The sequence below is a fragment of the Elgaria multicarinata genome, chromosome 17 (genome assembly GCF_023053635.1).
Source record: "Elgaria multicarinata webbii isolate HBS135686 ecotype San Diego chromosome 17, rElgMul1.1.pri, whole genome shotgun sequence".
NCBI classification, from domain to species: domain Eukaryota; kingdom Metazoa; phylum Chordata; class Lepidosauria; order Squamata; family Anguidae; genus Elgaria; species Elgaria multicarinata.
In genome coordinates this window covers 23,480,339-23,499,783 of record NC_086187.1, presented here as the reverse complement: position 1 = coordinate 23,499,783, position 19,445 = coordinate 23,480,339, and the positions used below count along the sequence as shown (strand labels likewise).

Here is a 19,445-nt window from a genome sequence, read left to right as displayed (position 1 = left end):
GAGAAAGGGCATGAGGAACACCCTTGTTGGGTTGAACATGGCTTCAGCTAAAAGGAAGACAGCTTGGATACTATGAGCCACGCCGAGACTTTTCGTTTGGGAGAATGGTTTGTGAGGCGGCTGTGTGGCTAGACAGAGAGAAGGCCTTTATCCCTGTTCTGTCCACTGGTTTTTATTTATTTATTACACTTCTATACTGCCCCACAGCTGAAGCTCTCTGGGCACTTTACAGCACCTTTTATCAGCTTAGGCTGATATACCAACTGCGCCCTTATCTGGACAGAGATAGCCTAGCTACAGTTATCCATGCTCTGATAACCTCTTGTTTGGATTACTGCAATGCATTATATGCAGGGCTGCCTTTGAAAACAGTCCAGAAACTTCAGCTGGTACAAAACAGGGCAGCCCGTTTACTAACAGGGACTGGCCAGCGAGATCACATTACGCCAGTCCTTTTACAACTTCATTGGCTGCCAGTCCAGGTCCGAGCCCGATTCAAAGTGCTGGTATTGACATTCAAAGCCCTAAACGGTTTGGGGCCAGGTTATCTGAAGGAACGCCTCTTCCCATATGTGCCTGCCCGGACCTTAAGATCATCTACAGGGGCCCTTCTCCGTGAGCCCCTGCCAAAGGAATTGAGGCAGGGGGCTACCAGGAGGAGGGCCTTCTCTGCTGTGGCACCCCGGCTGTGGAACGAGCTCCCTAAGGAGGTTCGCTTGGCACCTACATTATATGCTTTTAGACGCCAGGTGAAGACCTTTTTATTCTCCCAGCATTTTAACAGTCTATAAATAAATTTTATCTTGGTGTTTTAAGTTTGTAATTTTGCATTGCTGCTGTTTTTATCTGGTTGAGCTTTTATATTGTATTTTATATGATGGTTTTATACTGTTGTTTTATACTTTGAATGTTTTTAATTTTTGTGAACTGCCCAGAGAGCTCTGGCTATTGGGCGGTATAGAAACGTAATAAATAAATAAATAAATAAATAAATAAAGAAGAAAGCATTAAAAACAGCAATGGTTTTTTAAATTTTATTTATTTATTGCGTTTTTATACCGCCCAATAGCTGAAGCTCCCCGGGTGGTTCACAAAAACTAAAACCATTCAAACCATGTTCTGTTTCATAGGCTGAACCCGTTTACGTCTTACAAGCTGCGTCTGAAAGCAACCAACGATATCGGAGACAGCAACTTTGGCACTGAGACGGAAGCGGTCACCACGCTACAGGACGGTGAGGCCCAAGGCAGACAGCCGGCTTGGGGTAGAAACTGAGCATGGTGGGGTTTATTTCACCATCGGTCTTCAGGCAATGCACTTCCCAGCTCATTCATTCCCGACATCGCATGTTGGGATTAGAGGGCCGGAAAATATGTACCGTCAGACCCCACTGTGTGGGTATTGTTGACATGGTATAGCCTCCCAGTTAGCCAGCCTTCCTGCAGTTTTTCCAGATAATGAATCTTGCTGTCAGGAGCCTCCAAACTGAATTAAATCCAGTTTGATTGTCTTCCAGGTTCTGTGCTAACTAACCATTATCTTTCCTGAAATTGAATAATTTACTGAGGAACATTAAAAATGAATGCCGAATTGAGTGTACGTTAGGAGTACTTTCTTCAATTGTTTTCACTCGGAATCCACTTCTCGGCTGCAGAAGTGCTAAATGGTTGAACCTGAGAGAAGGGGAGAGAGAGAGAGAGAGAGAAGTGCATGTCCAGCAAGCATAAACATTTTAGCCTGCTAGTTGTTACAGACAGAAAGCAATTTACGGCCGCAAAGTGCATTCTGTGTCACAGGCGAGCATCTGGTGCTTTTGTTCCAGGTAAAGGAGGCCAATGTGAGGGCACAGTAATTGCTCCAGTCTGCCCTTATGCACACATAAACATCCCTACTCAATGCAGTGTGGGTATGTCAGGGCTGGAGTTTCAGAGGCGCAACCATGACTAAACCAGGAAGGCCGAAATCTAGAGCTCTTTCAGATGGGCACAGCCATGCCTAAACTAGGGAGGCCAGGATCTAGAGCTCCTTCAGATGGGAGGAAATGGTATTCCCTTACCATGGCTCTGCTTCCTGCATCTCTTTCCCAGCTGCAATGAGCTGTAATTACATGAGGATGAGAGAAGTGAGATGAGAGACAGTGCCCTCTAGTGGGCATTTTATAGCACAATTTTGCCTGCACATGGCAGGAAAACCCAACAAATATTGATTTATCCCAGAAGAGCTGAGTTTTCTGAGGTTTTATTTTTAGGGCTAGAATGTGATAATGGAGCGAGAGATGCATGGGAGGCTGATGGTGGCATCAGAGTGACCCACGAATGTCTGTGAGTGGCCAGTAATGAGCGTGCGATGACACACTCATTTAAAGAAGCTCTTAGTCAGAAATTGACTACCCTGTCTGCTAACTCAGGGCCTCCCTAATGCTATTATTATTATTATTATTTATTTATATAGCACCATCAATGTACATTGATGGTACACCATCAATGTAATGCTAAACCTTTTGATAAACTAGCTAGCAGGTCAGCAGAGAAGGATGTTCAGGCATCCAACAGGAGCTTGATCTTTGCTCAGGAGACAAGTTGCTCATATTGAGAGAAGCCAGGCCAAAGTCTTTAGAGGGCCAGGCCGAAGTCCACCGGCCCCTTACATCACTCAGCAACTGCTGAATCTACTGCTGATGCAAGAGCGGGAGGGGTGTTCAGAATTTCTGAAGCTTTCCTTCCTTGTCTGCATTCATAACAGACTCAGAAAGCGTGCAAGAGATTGAAAAGCACTTTTTTTTAGCATCATGCACGAGAGACTTTAGTGTGAGTTGCGTCACTCTCCGGACACATCAAGTGCCTCGGGCAGATCCACTTGTTCATTTGAATTTTTTTTGGGGGGTGGGGGCATTTATGTAAACCAGCCCTTACTATTATAAAGAAGTCCAGACTCTCCCTTTCCTTTGAGATGTAGTGTCGTGTTCCTCCCCTGGATATATCAGTTCGGCTACAATCCAAAGGACCACGCAGATAGGGCCATTTCTCTATCAGTCCAGCCCCACATCACTGGGGAACGGGGCCGGAGTGCCCTGGCAAACGCAATTTGTTATATTGTACAGAGGCAAAAACCTTTGCAGGCGCCCAGCCCACGGGCCTCGGAGGTGCTGGAAGTTGCTCTTTGAATACCAGCCTTAGCTTTAAGGCGCCGTTGTTTGCCTCCTCCCTCCCTCCCTCCCTCCCTCTCTCTGTCTGCAGCAGACTAACACGGCTGATGTTCTGGAACTCATCCCCATGAATTTTAAGTTGTGTCCCCCCCCCCGCATGCTCACTTCGGGCAGAGTTTTAGAGAACCCGACGCACCCCCTGGCCTCCGTACAACAAAAGCGATTAACTGTGAAAGCTTCTCACCTGCTCAGCGAACTCAGTGGATTTCTTTTGCCAAGCCAGCCTGCTGCTGGTGGCAGAGCATTTTAGCATGGAGAGCTGGGAGTGCCAGATAAACCTCCCCGGCTTTGTCCCCGATGCATTCTGCGTGAGTGTGCTGCGCAGGTAGGATAGGCACTGGAAGCAGGCTTAGGCAGCTGGGCTTCTCAAGGTGCCGGGTTTTTGGGGGGGAGGGAGGAGGCCCCCACTCACAGCATGGCTAGGCCTCAGCAGCAACACACAGAAAGAAGGATCGTTCACCGACGGGATGGATTTACTGCTCGTTTCTCATTTTTTATTTCTGTTCTCTCTTTTTTTTTTAGTTCCCGGCGAACCGCCGAATTCTGTGTCTGCGACCCCGCACACGACGTCCTCTGTACTTGTGCAGTGGAAGGTTAGTAGCCCAGAAAAGCCCGGAAAACAGTGCTCTGTTGACTAGGAGCAGGCGACCGGGGATTAATACCAGGCCAGGCCAATGCAGAGAATTCAAACCGCTGGCCAGTTTCTCACAGGGGGAGACTCGGCGCTTCCTGGTTCCCTTCTGCCCTGAAGAGGGCGCCGAACAAAGCCTGAGCCCCTACAGCAGGGGTGCTTAGCCTCTCCCAGTCCGAGGGCCAGATTTCATTGCAGAGGTTCTCGGGGGCCGCAGGAAAGAAGTGGGCAGGGATGAAGGCCAGTGGGGATGAAGCCAAATATATCAAAACTGCCAGCGTATTTTAGCTTAACGCTCTTGCTACCAGTAACTAAAGCCTTAGGAGAGGTATTTCAACCTTTCAGAATGGGGAAGGGGGAAATGGCACAAAATTGGGGGGAGGGGGCGAGGCAGTGGCAGCTGGTGGCTCTGATTTCAGTGAATCCAGTCTGAGTTTTAGTCAGTCCCAGCCAGAAAGCTAAAGGAGCTATCCAGGGTGCTGAACTTGTTTGGGGGATTGCGTTCATTCCCTTGGATAGCTCCTTTAGAGTTCTGGCTGGTTCTTAATGGAACTAGGCGTGAATTCACAGCCCCACCGAAATCGGAGCCAGCAGCCTGCCGGGGGGCAGGAGAAGTGGGTGTGGATTGGGAAACCCTCCCCCATAGACCAGATTTGGCCCCTGGGCTTGAGGTACTACTCCGCTGACCTCTAGGCTGTTCTTTCCCAACCCTCCAGAGCTGCTGCACTTCAGTGTTCATCAGCTGGCTAGGAATTATGGGAGTTGTAGCCCAACACCTCTTGAGGGTGCCAGGCTGGGGAGAAGGCTGCTCTCAGGCAAGGCCCAGCATCACATCAGAATGTGCCCTGAGACCCTGCACCTTTTCGGGTTGGAACCCTTTTCCTTTATAAATGCCACCGTCACTGCTGTATCGCAGACACGGAATCCGCCTCCTGCAGGCAGGCAGGGAAGATAGCCGCATCGCAGTAACCCTTCTCCGTTACAAAACGCCGAACAAACGTGAGGCACGTTTACTCTTTTTCCCCCAAAGCGCCTCGTGCAGGTATCAATCAGCGACCCACCTCTCAGTCAATCACGCCGCAGAACACGCAGAAACAAGAGCGGAGGACAATGTAGGCAGAAAGGTTGATCCTGTTGATAGATTTGGGGTGGATAATGAATGTGAAATAGGTGGCAGTTTAGATAATTGGGTGCTTTTTATTTCATGAAAACGTAATGGGATAGTTGCACCAGGGAATTGAAGGCAATTACATGTCATTACCGCGCTTATGTTATTTGGGTGCTCAGCAATTTCGACACGCTATAGTTTTCAAATAAAAAATGTAAAATAAGCCCATACTCCCGCTTAAATGCTTAGCGAACACAGGTGAAGAGGGAGTTCCTGCAGGTTGCCCTGTGCAAGGTGACTTTTTAACGCTTTGTTAGCGAGTCCATAAAGCCGAATTAGCTGCCGAGGCTTTAAGCTCCTCAGCTCATTGTTACAAACCCTCCACCGAATGAATTGAGACTGTTCTGTTGAAGAAACCGGCTGTTCCCTGGTTCAAGACTGATTTCCACATTCCTTTTGGTATTAATGTTAACTTTGAAGTTTTGTTCTGGTCTATTTCCTCCTCTGATCCAAGAATTTGCCCACATTACACAGTGTAAACAATTTGTTGTTATCCTTTTGCTGGTTGTCACTCATAATCATTTTTACCCTGCCTCTGCAGATCCTCTGGGCCTCTCTCAGAAATAGATAGAAAATCCTAAATAATCCATTGCATCAAAAGCTGAGTTTTGTCCATGAAAGGCAGATAAGAACAAGATGCCCTGACCTTTCGGCAAAGTACCTTTTCCAAGGCAGAAGTATGATTATCAAGGCAAAGAGGAAAGATCATCCCCTTCTATTTATCTCCTGGGTCTCTTTGTGCCGGGTATCTTAATAGCTTTTGATTCTGATCTAAGATCCAGGCTCCAAAGAGAATCCGACTTGCTCTCCTTTGAATAGGGACTTGATGTGAATCAGGAATCTTCTGTGAAGGACAGGAAGAAAAAATAATTGGGGGAATGCTGTGGAACCCTCATTATCAGAACTTTGATTATCTCAAATGACTAGTTAATTGAATTGGCTGCACATCCCCTCGCATAGATTCTGATCGAGACAGTCCTGTGTAAACAGCTTTCATCCTTATTCAGATTTCTAATTAACCAAATGTTGCGGATGCTTCCCAGGCCATTCAGAAACTTGGCCTCGGGCAAATGACATAGCTCTGTATTAAAATATGCTATTTGCAAGACTTCTCAAGGGCTAATCTGGAATTAGGAGACCCAAAATCATAATTCAACATTAAGAGGCCCTGTAGAATAACGATGTTTCTTCTCACCCCCTCCCAGGGAGTGACAAAAAGTTATGCGGATCTGAAATGTCCACACTACTTTATTTCAAGGGCTGAGCTGTAGTAGAATATAGAAAGTTCTGCAAATGGTTGATAACCTCCCCTTTGGTAAAGTGTCAACAGTCCAGCTGGTTCCAGAAATGGACATGTAATGAATACAAGTCTTCTTTTTTCATATATACACATCTATTCTGGAGTTAAATTTAGTACGCTGGGGACATGGAAGACACTCCCCAAGGCCCACCTTGACTGTATGAGGCATATACTTGGGAGATGAGGCTGCCTTTGGTTTACATGCCATACCTGCCCAGATAAATCCTGATTGATGACTTATACTAATGGTGAATGATGATTTCGAAAACTGTTCAGAACCTTCAGCTGGTCCAGAATGTTGCAGCCAGACTGTTGACTGATTACAGCCTTTGTGCGACTCCCTTGTTACAGCGGCTTCACCGGCTACCCGTTTGTTTCCAAACAGAATTCAAAGTGCTGGTTATAAAACCCTATACGGTTTGCGACCAGGCTACCTGAAAGACCACTTTCTCCCATACAAGCCTGCTCCGTCCTTAAGATCTTCTGGACAGGCCCTTCTTTCAAGACCTCCACCACCAGAGGCACATTTGGTGGCTGCTCCCAAAATTGGAACTCCTTCCCAAAGGAGGTTAGGTTTTCTCTCTCTCCGCTGTCCTTCTGATGGCAGGCAAAGGCCACTTTATTCAAGAATTTTATTTATTTATTTATTTATTTATTTATTACGCTTATACACCGCCCCCATAGCCAGAGCTCTCTGGGCGGTTTACAGAAATTCTAAAATTGAGATAAAACAAGTATACAAAATTTAAAATTTTAAAACACAGAACATACACACATAAAGCGTTAAAAACCTTTGGACTGTTAAGTGGGTCTGTGGGTTGGATGCTGATTTATTGTGTATATTTTGATTGAGTTTTAAATTGTTTTGTGAGCCACCTTGAGTGCCATCTTTTGGTAGAAAGGCAGGGTGTCAAATAAATAACTGCCCTGCTGATTTTCCGGGATCTCTGTATGGCTTTTGATACTACTGCCAACTGTATCCTTCCAGACCACTGACATGAGTTGGTCACTCTTCTGCAGAGCTTCTGCTATTACTCCACCATGGGACAATTTCAGAAGATGGCTCTGGGAGATTCCTGCTTTTCCCTGCAGAAGATGTCATTCCACATGAGTCCGTCTAGTCTTGGGTCATGTTGTTCAGGGAGGGGATTCCTATACAATTCTGCACAGGATAGTGGGATGGAATTCTCTGGTCATATCCAAGTTCTTGGCTGCAAGTTGCGTCCCAGCGTCTGTTCCGACAGAGGATGGGAACCTGGGCTGCATCTCTTTCAACTCTTTGGGATGCTTGTACAATCCAAGCCTCTCCCATGCCATGTTGTCTTTGCAAGAGATCCTGGCATCTACCTATTTGAGTATGCAGTACAGCACAATATCTTGCATAAGCCCTAGCGCATATCCATATCGCCTTAAAACCAAACCAGCTGTACGGCTATTTCCACAATTGACAGAAACATTGAAGTTGTTCTACCTCATCTCTTCAGTCTTACCTGATCTCTTTTTAATGGAAACCCCTTGCAGCCTCCAAAAGTTGAGAGCTTGAACGGCCTCCTCTTGGGATATCGCATTTATTACCGTGAGCTGGAGTATGAAAGCACAGGGCCGGGGCCGGAGTCGAAAGTCATCAAACCCCCATCGGCTTTACGAGCGGAACTTACACGTGAGTAGTCAGTGCATTTCGTTTATGCGGTTTTAATGCAATAGGGTTGTTTGCCGTCCACTCCGGATTTAGTACAGCCGGGCTTTAGAAGGGATGCTGAACTGATGGGCATTTGCATTAAGACGGGCCGATGTTAAAAACGGTTCACGAACGCGCTCTGAAGTTCACTCTACTAACCAACTGATAGATTTATGTTGCTTCCAATGAGGTCATCCAGTGGGCCTTCCCCCCCCTCTTTTCTTCCTATCTGACCCACCCCCTCCTCAATTATTTCCTGCCTTCTGCTGTTCCTACCTTGTGGCGAACCTGGTAGTAAATCAGGTGTCCAAAACTAGCTCGCCTAGTCCATCAAATTAAAGTCTCTATCGATTGGGAGGGGAGAGTAAAGGGTTAGGGAGAAGAGAAAGAATATGGTCCATGCTGCAGAAGTAGTACATTACTTGCTGTGCTGTCAGAGGCGCCGCTGTCTGGCCAGGGCGCAGGCTTCCAGGTGAAACAAATACCATCAAAACATGGATTTTCAGGGGTCCCCCAGCATGTGCGTCTGACTGCCTGTCTGTTTCGGTCTCCAAGTATCCAGTCTCTATAGCAAATTGCCTACACATTCTGACACTGGCAGCACAGAGAATACAGCTGGATCCTGGGGAGTTTTCCATCCCATCCACCAGAATGGGCTTCCCTGGTGCCTTCTCGCCCAGCGATTCTATGTTTTATGTTCCCTCCTGTCGCCTGTTTACTTTATTTATTTATTACATTTATATACCGCCCCATAGCCGAAGCTCTCTGGGTGGTTTACAAAAGTTCAAAACATTGAAAACAAATATGCAAAATTTAAAACCATCAAAAGCATAAAAACAACAATATCCTTTTAAAACAACTGTTCTAGGGTCAGTTAAAAACAAACAAACTCAGCACATGTTGTTAACTGCCTGGGAGAAGAGGAAAGTCTTGACCTGGCGCCAAAAAGATGATAATGTGGGCGCCAGGCGAGCCTCATCGGGGAGATTGTTCCACAGTCTGGGGGCCACCACTGAAAAGGCCCTCTCCCTCGCTGCCATCCTCCGAGCTTCCCTCGGAGTAGGCACTCGGAGGAGGACCTTCGATGTGGAGCGCAGTGTACGGGTAGGTTCATGTCGGGAGAGGCGTTCCATCAGGTATGGTGGTCCCAAGCCGTATAAGGCTTTATAGGTTAAAACGATCACCTTGAATTGGGCTTGGAATGATTTCTCTATGTGGCAAGGAGGCCAGGCAGGTCCTCGTGACAGAGGATCTTTCGGCACATGATCTGGAAAGCAACAGGGCTTTTATTGTCCGCCAAGGTGCAGTCCTGACGCTTAAAGCCGCTTGTGCGGGCCCCGCATCCCTCCCTGACACCTGCGCTGCACATCGCTTGCCATCACTGTTTTCTTTGCACTCTAACAACTTTCTGCTTTGCTTACCTTGAATAGCCCAAAGCAGCTTCAAGACAGTGAACAGCAGCTCTGTATTAACGACGTATGAATTAACACGTAAGTCCGCACGTCTTCCGATGCAGCTCTTTTTCATGCTTGAGTATATGGAAGCTCCCGTACCCTTTCCCCCACCCCACCCCACCGGGTCAAGGAAAAAGCCTTCCGTTAATGGTTCTGCTTCCCCCATTTCACATCTGCTTATATTGTTTTTCAATTCATCAAACAACGGCAATAGAAAGAGATCATTCTCTTTTCTTTTCTCGTCTTCGTTTTTTTTTCCCAAGCAAAATGTGCTGTAACTGTCGGAGCCATGTCGACTCGTACAGATGGGTAGGCCCGATGGCAAAATGTGTTCAGATTTGTTACGTTCAGATTTCCCCAGCCATCAGATGGTTTTGTTTAGCTCAGCCACATCATTATTTCTTTTGTCTGAACGCTGAGAATGTCCGAGCGGCCGTCCTACTAGGAGCTAAATTAGAAAGGGCCTGGAGAAGGTTTGCATACGGCTCAGAAATGTTCCCTGCTGGAAATGAATGAAATAGGGTTAGACAGTTAAACCGCAGCTGCTTTCTGGTGAGGATGATTCTGCTAAAGCTGGCTTTCCATCCAGCCGTGGAGGAAAGCTGAGAAGGTCTGCCCCATTCGTGCTCACCAAAGGGATTTGACCACACATATTCTGCTTCTCTGCTTCTTTCTCCGCATTACTGCTCTACTTGGGCCTCTGTCAATTTTTAGCCTCCGGTAAGAATGGGGGCTAAAAATACTGGGTGCTGAATGTGTCAGACACGTTCTGAGTCGCCGCTAAGCCTTGTGATATCCGCACAAGACCTTCCGACGCTCCCACTTCAGTGCTCAATGGGCCAGGTAGAAACCAAATCCATGCTGCTCCTCCTTCTTTCTATCACGCCTTTTCACCAAAACAGCAACAACAACAAAGTCCTCAAGCAAGTTTGCAGTGACAAACAAAAATTGCCACCATCAAACTCAATCAAACTTTTAAAATCGGTGAAACACGGCAATTTACAAAACCGGGAGGCAACATCTTAAACCGTCTTAGTTCCCAGTGGTCTACCTAAGGCTGAAGGTTACCCCTGCTGGGTGGTGCAAGTTGGCACCGTGACGCCCTATACCTGCAGCACAGGGGGCCGGGAGTCCATGAAACGTGAAACAATTGTTGCTGGGCCATCTTTGAGCATAGGAGGCCCTGAATGAGTGTGTCGGCTTTCCCTCTCCCAATCTTCTGAGTTCAAGCTAGCTGCCTTGTCCTCCTGGGGGCTATGCTGGCTTTTGGGTGTGTGTGTGTGTGCTGTGCTCTTATCCTCACCCCCCCCCTTTATAATTCACCACTACTACTTCCAGCTCATTCCACCAGGCAATGTGTTCCGATCCCTAAACCTCGCTCCAACACCCCCCAACGGGCCGAGATGCCACAGCACGGCACAGTGTCCTTTCCCGGCACGTCTGCTTGGAAATCTATCATATCCCTTGCAAGAGCAAAACCAAAAACAAACGTTCTTGTGTATGAACCAGCAGCGGTTTCGAATTCCCATAAAAACGTCGGTTTTCCAGCAATATATCAGAAAGTTTTATTTATTACACTGGCAGACTTTAAGCAGTAAATCAGATACTGTCAGCTGTCCGTCTCCCTGAAACGGGCAGGCAACACGCTGATCTCTGACTCAGAGACGTGGGAAGAATACTTGTAAATATACTTCAGGAAATCTGAAATTAGAAGGGCTCATTATCAATCACATGGAACCCTGCCTTGGATAATGGCTTGCCGTGAACCGCAGTCTTGCTGGAGCTGAACAGGTAGCTCGAATATAGCAGGCAAACTGATTTGCAAGTAAAGAACCTCCAAGTGGTGGCTGCACAATTTTGTGATATTTCCAGCCCAGCTGCCGGAAAGTATTTTGCCGGTTCCCCGCCCCCCAAACCCAGACGATCAATATTCTCTGTAAGTTAGGTGGCCTAATCTGAATATGCAAATCCTAGAAATGCAAGTATCCTCTGGGATGGAACGGACGCAAACGGGCTCCTCCTTCCTGTCATGGTTTCGGTTATTAATTACACTGAAGCTGTTCTCCCCACCCCCACCCCACCCCCCCGGCTTGCATTCTGCCCTATTTCTTCCTGCTGCCTCCTCGCATCTGTCAACGTTAGTAACTGCGTTTTCGCTGATGACGGTTGCCCAATGGCCAAATGCAATGCTGGTGATTTCAAACGCTGTCCTCGGTTTTGTGTGTTCAGCAGCGTTCAAGCTGCGATGGCCATGGGGAAAGGAAATCTCACCCTCCACCACCGCCACCCACATCCCCAAAACAGGACTCTTGTGTTTCCAAGCTCACGTCTTGCTCACTGACAATTGCCCTTGGCGCAACTCCCTCTGGGGACGGGTTATGATGGATTCTGTTGTGAGTGCAACATAGCAAGCATGGTTAGGATGGGGGCCTCCTAATGAACAGGGATGGCTATTAGACCATGGATCTGTCTAGTCCGGCATCTTGTTTTTGACACTAGCCAAGCAGATGCCTCCAGAGATCATAGAGCTGGAAAGGACCTCAAAGGTCAGCTGGAAGCCCGCTACTCTAGCATCTCCGGTAGGCGGTCATCCAACTTCCAACGTGCTTCTCGCTGTACTTTCTCCCCAACGAAGGTTATCCAGTGGTAAACTGCCTCTGAACATGGAGGTTCCATTTAGCTCTTTTGGCGAAGAGCTCCTGGCAGACATCCCCTTCCTCCCATGGGTTTGTCTAACACCTCCCCCCCCCCTTTTAAAGCTGGTGGCCAGCACATCTTGCAGGCAGGAAATTCCATAAGTGAGTGATGTGCTGTGAGAAGAAGGAACTTCTTTGGTCTGTCCTGAACCATCAGCAGAGCCTGAGATCCAGCGTTATATAAACTCGTCTCTGCCCACTTTCCGCAGACCGTGCAGTGTGCAATTTTGTGAACTTCCATCATACTTCCCTTTAGTCACCCTTTTTTCTTAAGCACAAAAAAGGAGGAGAGAGAACCAGATAAGAGAGTTTACCCTAACCCCAGCCCAACATCCTATAGGTGTGCTGGACTCCAATTCCCATCATTCCCAGCTGGGCTGGGAATGGTGAGAATTGCAGTCAAAAATGTCTAGAGGGCGCCAGGTATGGGAAGGATCCTTTAGTCTTCCCTTGCAGGGAAGGTGCTCCAACCATCTGATTGTTTTAGTTGCCCAAAGAAGTCTGGGAATTGTAGTTCTGCCAGGGCGTTGTCAACCTCTTCACTAAATCACCATCCCCAGTGTTCTTTGGGGGGAAGTCCAATAGTTAAAGAGGTACAAAAGCGAAATGATTGTTCTTCCTGCAGCTGCAACTGCCTCCGGACTATCACAATAAATGCAACCTGGATGCTTTTCACTTTAGCCACCTTTTCCTTTGGTCTTTCGAGGACCTTTAAATGCAACGTTAAAGATGACGCTAGATGCTAAGCCAATTATTTACATTTCCAGAGCTGAAGAAGTACAAGAGGTATGAAGTTGTAATGACAGCCTATAACATCGTTGGAGAGAGCCCTGCCAGCGCTCCCGTGGAGGTCTTTGTTGGTGAAGCGGGTAGGTAAACTTTGGCTGCTGTGAAATCTTATAAAGCAGGCATGAAGAAATCCCCCTGCAGAAGCTGTAAGGTGGTGAGAATTCAAAGGCCTTCTAATCCTGTACATGCCAGTAGGATCCTCTATGCTAAAACTTAACTTTGTAGAGGAATTTTGTGCAGGGTTATGGAATTTCCACAAATTGCTGCTGAAATTTGCGCAAATTTGCATAATTTCTGCAAATTGCAGCTGACCTCGTTGCAAATGTACACAATTTCCACAAATCGCAGCCAAAATGAGTGCAAAAGTCGTGCAATTCCCACACGTTTTCAGCCACCGGTTGTGCAAATTACACAGATTTGCGCAAATTTCAGCCATAATTTGCACAAGTTAAGAAAACATGGGAAATCCAAGAAGTCGCACAACCTGCTACAAACTGAGTCAGGCTCTGCAACGGAAAATGGAATGAAGTTTAGGGGACCAAACCAAGGAAAACCCGTCAAGTTCCACACACCCACACCCCAAACAGAGTTGTGGGAGCCATTGCAGTATAGAAGCCCGAAAGCTGGACCCGGACCAGGGAGATCCAGTTTCAAATCCATGCTAACCAAAAGCTCTGCAACGCAGAAATACAAGCCAAGAGCCTGCGACTAAGGGATTTCTCGAATGAGATACCGCGGTACACTTTATTCAACTCATGTTAATTGGAAATCCATATCCATCCATTAAAAGATAAAATAAAGCCAGTGAAAAAATGTTTACCGAAAAAACATGACAGTGATAATATTGGGTCTGCCACCATCTCTCAGCTTCATTTGCCTCGCAGGCTGTTGCGAAGTTCATAATAAAGGGGTGTGGGGGAGGGGGAAGTACTCTAGCTTGAGCTTTTGGGAGGGAGAGTAGGAGAACAATGTAATGTATACATGAATGAATAACTTCCACAAATGGATTTATGCAATCGACAGAGCTCAAGCTAGCGTCGGAATGAATGCGCGACTTTGCGCAAATTTCAGCAGTAATTTGCGCAGATTTTGAAAAGGATGGGGAATCAGGAAGCTTGCCCAACTTGCTACCAACTGAGTTGGACTCCGCAGAAAGAAATGGAATGAGGTCAGGGGGTGGGAGAACCAAGGGAAGCAGCCAAACTCAACGACAATTTTTTTTCAACATCCAACGATTTCGTCTCTTTACTCCATTGGGCATTTGGGATGGTCTCCAGTTTGGTTGATCCTAAAATGGGATGGTGGTTTCACAGCCGTCCCTTCTGCTCCACCTCCCTGGTAATTGAAGCCCTGGATCAGACCTAGACAACATCCGACACTCCAAGAAGAATGCCGTCTGTCTGGGATATAATGGGGCCTTCCGGGTACTCGATCATCTCCCTGTTTTGCAACCCCAGTCCGGTCCGACATAGCTCCCCATCATGCTGGTTCTCACACGTTACTCCACCCCCACCCCACATTAATGAGAGAGGGTCCCTGCGTGAGATTTGACCTGTGCTCCCAGCTAGTACAACTCATTCTGCTTTCACCTCTGTCGCTGTGATATTTCATATTTAATATGCAAAGGTTTCATTTCAAATTCTAGCATTTTTTTTTCATTACAGTTTCATTAAATTCAAGATGTCTTGGGCCTTGGACAAGCTATTAGCTCTTCCTGACCTTTTCATTTCAAACATCGCTGTAATGTTCTGTTATCTTTTCCTAAAACTCCATAAGTTAATCAGGGCAGCTGTGTTTTCCCAGAGTGCTTTGGAGCAGGGCTTACTGTTGAGGCGTCATCAGTATGGTTGCTGGCCTGCCTTCCACCTGCAAAAATAAATAAATAAAAAGATGACGACAGAGATATCACTCTGCCTATGTTGAGCAATGATCAGCTTTGCATATATATGCTACTAGTTCCTAGTTCATACAATTGCCAAGGACTGCCTTCCCCAGTATCAACCAACCCGGAATTTAAGATTGGCCAGGGAGGCTTTGCTTGTAGTGACACACCACCACCACCCAGGAGTGGGGAGGTTTCCACATGTCGCAGAGCCTTCTTGGTGGTGGCATTCCAAGCGTGGAATTCCTTCTGATAGAGATTTGGTTGTCCCCTATGCTGTTGTCATTTGAAAGACATATTCATTTGTGCAAGCTTTTGGGTGTAGGCAAGCGCTTTACCTTTTGCGTTGACGGTTCTATAGTATGTAATTGTGCATTTGCAATTTTAGAATTATGAAGTCCATGGTGTTGCTATATGGGCTGTTAGCCGTGCTGGGATCCTTGCAAGGATGTATGTGTGTGTGTTTGAATGTATACATGTTTACACGGAGAGAGAGACGCCTCTTCAATGTTGCTTGGGAGTTTCCCTTTGAGGACTGTGGTTTTCACCTACTCAATCCTGTCTTCCTCAGAATACTCCTGCAACAGAGGCAGATGACAGGTCAATGAGGGATTCCTGCAGGAACTCGTCACACCTCAGCCAAGCTCAGGGTCAGGCTGCGGCATCCAGGGCTGTCTGGGAGCCCAGTTCCAGTGGAGGCAGACAGAGAGGCAGATGACGTGGGCTGGTAGTCAAGTTTCAGAGCACACGGACAAGGAAGGAAGGAAGGAAGGCCAAGCCAAGCCATGGCACACTAAGTCTGTTGTGCGGCTTCTCTCCAGGAGAGGTTGCTCAGACTGTGGAGCCACGCCTGGATCAATCATGATATAGAGCCAGGCAGGCCCCCATTGGCTCCTCAGATCACCTGGTCTAGCAGGATAGAAGAGCAGCAGTATCGTCTCTGGCCAGAGTCTGAGTGGCACAGCGGCGCAGTGTCAATCCTCTACCTGAGATTTGCTGCCGGAGTCTCAGTTTCAAGACAACCCCCTGCCCCCGCCCGCGCCTAAGAAGCCTCTAAAGCAGGGGTGAAGAGGGGCCGAATTCAATTCCGGAGAAGTGCTCTGGGGCCCCGTTTCAGGGATGGGTGGGCGGAAGGCAAAGGGAACAGGACCTCTAGTGTGATGCTTGTGATGGCGTGGTATGTCTGCGGGGCACCGATTCACTCTGTGTGGGCCTGTCACGGGCAGCTGCCTCCACCCAGCGCAGGTGGCCATCTGCAAGGGAGGCTGCCCGTGTGAACGGGGACCCCAGAGCCTCAAACAACAAGGCGGAAGAAAACGCCCGTCCTGCACGCCTCTTAGCCAGGCCTGCTTCAACACGCGCGAGACCGGCAGGAGCCTCAAAGAGGCTTCTCGTGTCCCGGCTCAGCAAATAACACGAGCGTGAAAAGCCTCCGAAAAGCTGGAGGTTGCCGCGCGATGCTGTTGACAGTCCCCGTCCTTTCTGCTCTGTGCAATCCTTTCAACAGCTCAGCAAATCGGTGGCTTTGAGGAGGAAAGTGGCACACACCCTGCCATGGCTTGGGTGCAGGAATCATTCCAGGTCCGTACTCCCGTTTGCTTCCCAAGGGAGCCTTCCGCCTCGACGGGATGGAGCCCCCGGCCCGCCACGTGCATTGGCTTGTGGCTCCCTGAGGGAGACGGCTCGGGTGCGGCCATTCAAAGGAGCTTGCAGGCGTGGGGCTCACTGACTTCTCATTGAGGAGGGCGACTAAGAGCTTTATCACACCAGCATTATACTGTGCAGTCACTGCGAATTGCGTGCAAAGGACTCCGAAGTTTTCCAGTTTATCATCTGCTTTGACTGTGAAGCACTCCCATGCATCCTGCTTTAATTGTGCTATAAAGGGAAAAGAATCGAGGTATTTTGCTAGTAGTTTTTGAGCGAATCATTTGTTGTTTTCCGAGCGGCCACTGGGGGCGTAGGAGTATGATTTGACATGTTTAAAGATAAATTAAACAAATGCTTACATCGGTGTAAGTTTTAAAGATAGAGACATCAAAATTGGCACAGTGATAGATTTTAAGGAGAGCTCTAAGCATACCAAATTTGAATCGGATTGGGTCATCCGTTGATTTTTTACATTTCCCCCCTTAAACCCATTTCCTGGTATGCAAAGGATCTTAGGAGCGCTGCCGCCCGGGGTGTGATTTAGCTAACAACAACAATGACAGCTAAATGCTGTAGGGGATAATTCAAGGAAAACAGGTACGTGGGATGAAGCTATAAAACAAGAAGACGGCAGCGCAAACCCGACGCTAACAAGGTCCCGCACTTGGCTGGTCCTTCGCTGTCCTGCAAAGCTCCTTTGGTGGGAATATATTGGAATGCATCATCTTTGAAGGAGGTGTGTTTGTGTAAGGTGAAAGAGGGAGGTGAAACGCGCGAGAGAGCAGCCTCGCTTTCGACAAAAAAAGCGATAAATCCTCTGGCCTGAAGGAGACGGCGAGAGTGACACGTATCATTGTAACTGATGATGACACTGACATCCTTCACACTTCAGGGGAGCTGGGAAATAGATCTACCCACACTTTCCTCCCCGCCCCGCTCCACTTTAATTTTTTAAAGGAATTATAATGCGCTGTGATGGCATCTTCAATAATGGGCACAGGAAGAGAGCGGCTCTGAGGAACGGGGCCTCCTCCTTTGATTCCCGTGCCTGTCTGTCTCACTTTCTTTTGCAAAAGCTGGCCTGCAGTCTTGTGCTCTTTCATTTTTCTCCCTAGGCAAGAGGGAAGCTGCTCTCTGTCCCTTCTCCAGGCCGTGAATTTGCTTCTTTGGTCATGTTCCAAAAAAGCCCAAAGCAAATCTGTTTTCCTACAGTTAACTTTAATTATTTCCCACCGCTTCCCTGCTGGTTCCTACCACATATGTCCCCGGGAATGGCTGAACCTATTATTTTCCATCAGCTGTTTTCCCACCTGTGTCTGAAACATCGGTTACACATCCCAGAAGGCTCCGCTCTCCTGACAGCTGCAGCAGGACAAACGGCCCTCGATTGTTATTATTTTGTTGGGGTGTGTGTGTGGGGGGGTGCGCGTGAGTGTCCAGGTTTAACAGGCAAGCACCAAATGAGAAGAAGGTCCTCCGAGGACACATGCCGGCAATGGAGCACGCGCAATTTCTGACGAAGAGGAATGGTTGGAAACTGGCTTGGGGAAGCGAGCCTAGGTAAGATAAGAGGGAAGGCTGCATTTTAAGCACCTGTTCAGTTTTGATCCTGATCAAGCTGACTGTATTTTGTGCTCTGGATGTTCAGTCCCTCTGCTCAGTATAGACCCTTTTCAATCCAGCACAGAATTCTGCTTTCTGAATACCTCTCCGTTTTTGTAGTAAACCTTCGTGGAAGAAGAACGGGATGGCAATTCTTGAAATCAATGGGGGTTTTCAGGAAGGCTTTCAACCACGGGTCCATCTACGCCCTGCACTTCCCACTGTCCCTTAGCTGTCGCTCTCAATCCCTATCCCAGCTGCCCAGCAACTCGTCTTGGCTGCAAATGCTGCCCGCAGTCGGGCTGCTTAAATCCCATGGAAGCCCATGTCGGAGCAGGACTGCGCCCACCCCCTGTCAAGCAGTGGCTGCTTTGATACTGCTTGTTGCCAAACATATTCTGAGTTCTGTGCGAAAGCCAAATACTGCCGGCGTTTGACAAGTCGTGCTGACGACGTGACTTGCTATGTGTTCCAGTGCGCAATCTCAGCGGATCGTAGCCACGCAAGAGACAGGGGCGCTGCCCCAGTCCGCTACCAAAACCCAGATAAAGGAAAAGATATCTAAAGATGCTGCGCTTCTTTAAAATACTATTTATTCATACATTTGTATCTCACGCCTCTTCCATGGATATTGAGGCCGTATATCATTTGGAGATCATTCCTTTGTGTGTGTGTGGGGGGGGGGGGGGTTGTGTATTTTGGTCTGTTGACAGTTTGTGCTTTTTTACACACCCTGCACCTTGTGTTATTTCTCTGGATGTGCTAGTTTTCTCTCTGTGTGTGATCTGTAGAACAGAGTTGGGCGAGGCGAGAAATAACGAAATAATCCAAGACGAAGCCTTTCTTTCTTCGATCTCTGAACTTGCTGCGCTTTGGTTGGCTTTTGGTTTTCAGTCCAGTTGAAGGTGAGGCTTCACGCATTATCATCTTTCAAGAAGGCGCACGGAAGCAATGGCTCCGTTGGCGAGGTCATGATCGTAGCAAGGTGGGCCCGGCTGCAACTTTACTCCTTTGGGGAAAGATGTCCTGATGCCAACATTTCAAAGTGACATTCCTGCAGGTCTCTGGAGGCCGCAGTCCAGCATCAGAAGTGGGAAGGAACCAAGCTGAAGCGGTGGGTAGAGGGGACGGCAGAGTTTAGAATCAAAAACGAAACCTCTGCTTTCTACTCCCAGAGCAACTGGGTCTTCCACATGGGGAATCCAATCTTAAAATGATACGCCGAGGGGGGAAAGATGTCCAAATTGAGATGTATGTCGAATAGGTTTATCTGCCGCCCTTAATTCTCCCTCGGTAAGGCAGAAAATGCAGAGAGATAATTTCCTCCGGTTTCATCATACTGCAAGTTGAAGCAGCTGACTGAGCGCCTCATTAACAGCTCATTAAGCTG

The 19,445-nt window shown here is 47.8% G+C and overlaps 1 protein-coding gene across 2 annotated transcripts in view; it reads left to right on the top strand.

Annotated features, from left to right (window-relative positions):
• SDK1 (sidekick cell adhesion molecule 1) overlaps positions 1 to 19,445 on the top strand; it is a 563,777-nt gene that overhangs the window by 481,456 nt on the left and 62,876 nt on the right. For both annotated transcript variants that reach the window (XM_063143659.1, XM_063143658.1), the window contains exons 31-35: positions 1,131 to 1,234; positions 3,728 to 3,798; positions 7,826 to 7,964; positions 9,413 to 9,472; positions 12,900 to 13,001. In XM_063143659.1, coding sequence (XP_062999729.1) covers positions 1,131 to 1,234; positions 3,728 to 3,798; positions 7,826 to 7,964; positions 9,413 to 9,472; positions 12,900 to 13,001 — 476 coding nt within the window. The remainder of the gene's footprint in view (positions 1 to 1,130; positions 1,235 to 3,727; positions 3,799 to 7,825; positions 7,965 to 9,412; positions 9,473 to 12,899; positions 13,002 to 19,445) is intronic.